This window comes from Tenrec ecaudatus, chromosome 3, assembly GCF_050624435.1.
Source record: "Tenrec ecaudatus isolate mTenEca1 chromosome 3, mTenEca1.hap1, whole genome shotgun sequence".
NCBI classification, from domain to species: Eukaryota; Metazoa; Chordata; class Mammalia; order Afrosoricida; family Tenrecidae; genus Tenrec; species Tenrec ecaudatus.
The window spans coordinates 25713895-25717956 of NC_134532.1; the positions used below are offsets into that span (position 1 = coordinate 25713895).

Here is a 4062-nt window from a genome sequence, read left to right on the forward strand (position 1 = left end):
CAATGGGCAATAAACATTAAGCATAGTGTTTTATTTATATTCATATAAGAGGGTTGTCACTAAAGATCTACTTTGTATCAATGCGTATTTTAAGGGCTGTATTGTAAACCAATATGTTGAAAAGAGTCAATGTTCTGTTCTTTTATAGAAATCCAGGAAGATGATGATCATTTGCTTGAGCACTTGCAATGTGAAAGATGCATGGACAGAATAGAACAATGCTATAAATTTAATACCTATTCTCAGCATAAAAATAATTTTCCTCCAAAGGAAGCTTATGAGATGTTTGAATTACATGAAAAAATTGTAAAATCAGATTTAATCATTCTAGAATTAAATCAGAACAGAAGCAACAAAATACAGAAGTCAGTTGTGCTCAGTGAAGATGAGAAAACTTTTCTCCACATTGAACAAGAGCAATTTTGTACTGAAAGAAAATTCCCTGAGTGTGAACCACCCAGGCTCATGAAGTCACAATGCATTCAGCATCAGGAGTCTGATGAACTTGAGAAACCACACGCAGGCGATAAATGTGGGACAACCTCCATCGAGGACTCTGAATGCAGTCAGCGTGGGCAAAAACTCAAGAAAGTGTTCAAACTCAATGAGCATTATCAAAAAAGTCACGAAGGACAAAAGCTATATAAATGTTTGCAATGTGGGAAAACTTTCCACAGTGTGTCATACCTCAAGGGACATCAGGAATCTCATGTGGCAGGCATGTCCTATGTATGCAGTGAATATGGGAAAGGCTTCACCAGGAAGAGTGATCTCACTGCTCATCAGCAAACTTATACTGGAGAGAAGCCCCATGTATGTTGTGAATGTGGCAAAGGCTTTAACCAGAAGAGTTCTCTCACTTTTCATCGGCGAACTCATACTGGAGAGAAACCCCACATATGTGGTGAATGTGGAAAAGCTTTTATCAGGAAGTGTATGCTTACTGTTCATCAGCAAACTCATACTGGAGAGAAATCCCATGTATGTGGTCAATGTGGAAAAGCCTTTCTCAGGAAGGATGGTCTCACGGGTCATCAGCGAATTCATACTGGAGAGAAACCCCATGTATGTGGTGAATGTGGCAAAGGCTTTATCCAGAAGGCTTCTCTCACTGTTCATCAGCGAAATCATACTGGAGTGAAACCCCATGTATGTGGTGAATGTGGAAAAGCCTTTATCAGGAAGACTTTTCTCACTGTTCATCAGCGAACTCATACTGGAGAGAAACCCCATGTATGTGGTGAATGTGGAAAAGCTTTTATCAGAAAGGGTAAACTTACTGAGCATCAGCGAGCTCATACTGGAGAGAAATCCTTTGTATGTGGTCAATGTGGAAAAACCTTTCTCAGGAAGGATGGTCTCACTCTTCATCAGCGAACTCATACTGGAGAGAAACCCCATGTATGTGGTGAATGTGGAAAAGGCTTTATCCAGAAGACTGCTCTCACTGTTCATCAGCGAACTCATACTGGAGAGAAACCCCATGTATGTGGTGAATGTGGAAAAGCCTTTACCTTGAAGTGTACTCTCACTGTTCATCAGCGAACTCATACTGGAGAGAAACCCCATGTATGTGGTGAATGTGGAAAAGCTTTTATCAGAAAGGGCAAACTTACGGAGCATCAGCGAGCTCATACTGGAGAGAAACCCCATGTATGTGGTGAATGTGGCAAAGGCTTTATCCAGAAGGCTTCTCTCACTGTTCATCAGCGAAATCATACTGGAGTGAAACCCCATGTATGTGGTGAATGTGGAAAAGCCTTTATCAGGAAGACTTTTCTCACTGTTCATCAGCGAACTCATACTGGAGAGAAACCCCATGTATGTGGTGAATGTGGAAAAGCTTTTATCAGAAAGGGTAAACTTACTGGGCATCAGCGAGCTCATACTGGAGAGAAATCCTTTGTATGTGGTCAATGTGGAAAAACCTTTCTCAGGAAGGATGGTCTCACTCTTCATCAGCGAACTCATACTGGAGAGAAACCCCATGTATGTGGTGAATGTGGAAAAGGCTTTATCCAGAAGACTGCTCTCACTGTTCATCAGCGAAGTCATACTGGAGAGAAACCCCATGTATGTGGTGAATGTGGAAAAGCCTTTACCTTGAAGTGTACTCTCACTGTTCATCAGCGAACTCATACTGGAGAGAAACCCCATGTATGTGGTGAATGTGGAAAAGCTTTTATCAGAAAGGGCAAACTTACTGAGCATCAGCGAGCTCATACTGGAGAGAAACCCCATGTATGTGGTGAATGTGGCAAAGGCTTTATCCAGAAGCCTTCTCTCACTGTTCATCAGCGAACTCATACTGGACAGAAACCACATAAATGTAGTGAATGTGGCAAAAGCTTCATTCGTAAAGGAAATCTCAAAACTCATCTACAAATTCACAGGAGAAAAACCCTATGTATGTGGTGAGTGTGGCAAAGGGTTTATCCAGAAGACTTCTATCACTGTTCATCGGTGAACTCATACTGGTGAGAAATCCCATGCATGTAGTCAATGTGGAAAAGCCTTTCTCAGGAAGGATGGACTCACTGTTTATCGGCGAACTCATACTGGAGAGAAACCCCATATAAGTAGTGAATGTGGCAAAAACTTCATTCATGAAGGAAATTTGAAAACTCATCTATAAATTCACAGGAGAAAAACCCTATGTAGGTGGTGAGTGTGGTAAAGCTTTCAGCCAGACGCAATGCCTTACAGCACATCAGAGATTTCACAAGGAAAGAAGCCCTTTGCTTGAATTAAATGGAACATCAAATGGAACATCTTATATGTGGACGTCAGATCTCATTAAACATGAGAAATTTTCAACAAGAAAACCTTTCATTGGTGTTAGTGTAATAAAGTTTTCAAAACAAAGGAAGAGGTGCTGGAGTTTGTCCTGAGCCAAGTGTGTGAACGGACAGTTGTGGCTTACCACATGGGTACCCATGTTCTGTGTTGCTGTCCCTCTACTGACATGGCCCACCATTTTGGGGGCAGATGACTTTCCAGACTTCCACAGAATGTATGCTCTTCCAGCTTTCAGTGCCTGAAAGAGAGCTGAACCTGGTGTTTTTGGATAACAGATGTACCAACCAGTAGAGTGCCCACCTAGTTGCCAGTTGTGTCTGCCGCACTTGCATGTTCTTTGTTACCTCCCCCTCCTGCTGGAGACAGCACAGAATTACCATAAAATAAAAATAAAGAAAAGAGAGGATGTGTGGGAACAATTCATCCTGAGGATGAATGGACCACAGTGAGCTTCAACCTCCACAACCCTGAGATAAGAAGAACTAGATGGTGCCCAGCTTCCACTGCTAATTACTCTAAAGGGATCACAAAAGAGGGTCCTGATTTGAGTGGGAGAAGAAAGTGGAACAAACCAAAATCATAAAATAGATCAGGCTTACTGATCTGATGTAGACTTGGAATCCCCAGATTATGTCCTCTGGTGACTCTTCACTCTTGGATCTGTACTCACTCCTCTGACTCAGATTTCAGCCCAACAATTTACAGGCTCAGAGGGGAAGAATTACATCTGAGAGGTATACACTCCTTAGAACAATCAATGATACTAAATCAAAAGGACAGCATTTGCTTATGGATAAGAACTTTTGAAAACAAGAAGGAATAGGAAAGAAGGATGAATAATATAAAAACACAAGGAGGGCTGAAGTGGGAAGAAGGTTGGTATGTCTCGGGAATTGCAATCAATGTATGAATGTGGCAACCACATACATGTGGTTTCTCTTCAATTTACTCTGTAAAGTTTTGAATCATAAAAAAGTTTTTTAAAAAAATGAAGAGCTCATGTCTCATCAATGCTTTCTTGTAGGATAGTTACCAGGTAGCTGTAATGAGTGTGTAACAAACTTTTACCTGTGTTTCTAAGTTTTCTTGACGTAAATCTACAAAATGTAAAAGCCTTAAATTCAGTCAAGATGGGAAACTCTCCACTGGTAGTCATATGACATCACATACCAGTGATGTCACGCAGAAGGAAATCTCTGGCAATATAGTGACTTCGCAAATACCTCCTTGGTTTCTCTCTGTCAGTAAACTACATTAGGATTT

General features: G+C 41.1%; 1 protein-coding gene across 1 annotated transcript; it reads left to right on the forward strand.

The window, feature by feature from the left end:
• Positions 1-420: 420 nt before the first annotated feature.
• On the forward strand, positions 421-3723 carry LOC142443311 (uncharacterized). The gene has a single exon (XM_075544760.1). The coding sequence runs from the start codon at positions 466-468 to the stop codon at positions 2416-2418; it is 1953 nt and encodes a 650-aa protein (XP_075400875.1). The 5' UTR covers positions 421-465; the 3' UTR covers positions 2419-3723.
• Positions 3724-4062: the final 339 nt, after the last annotated feature.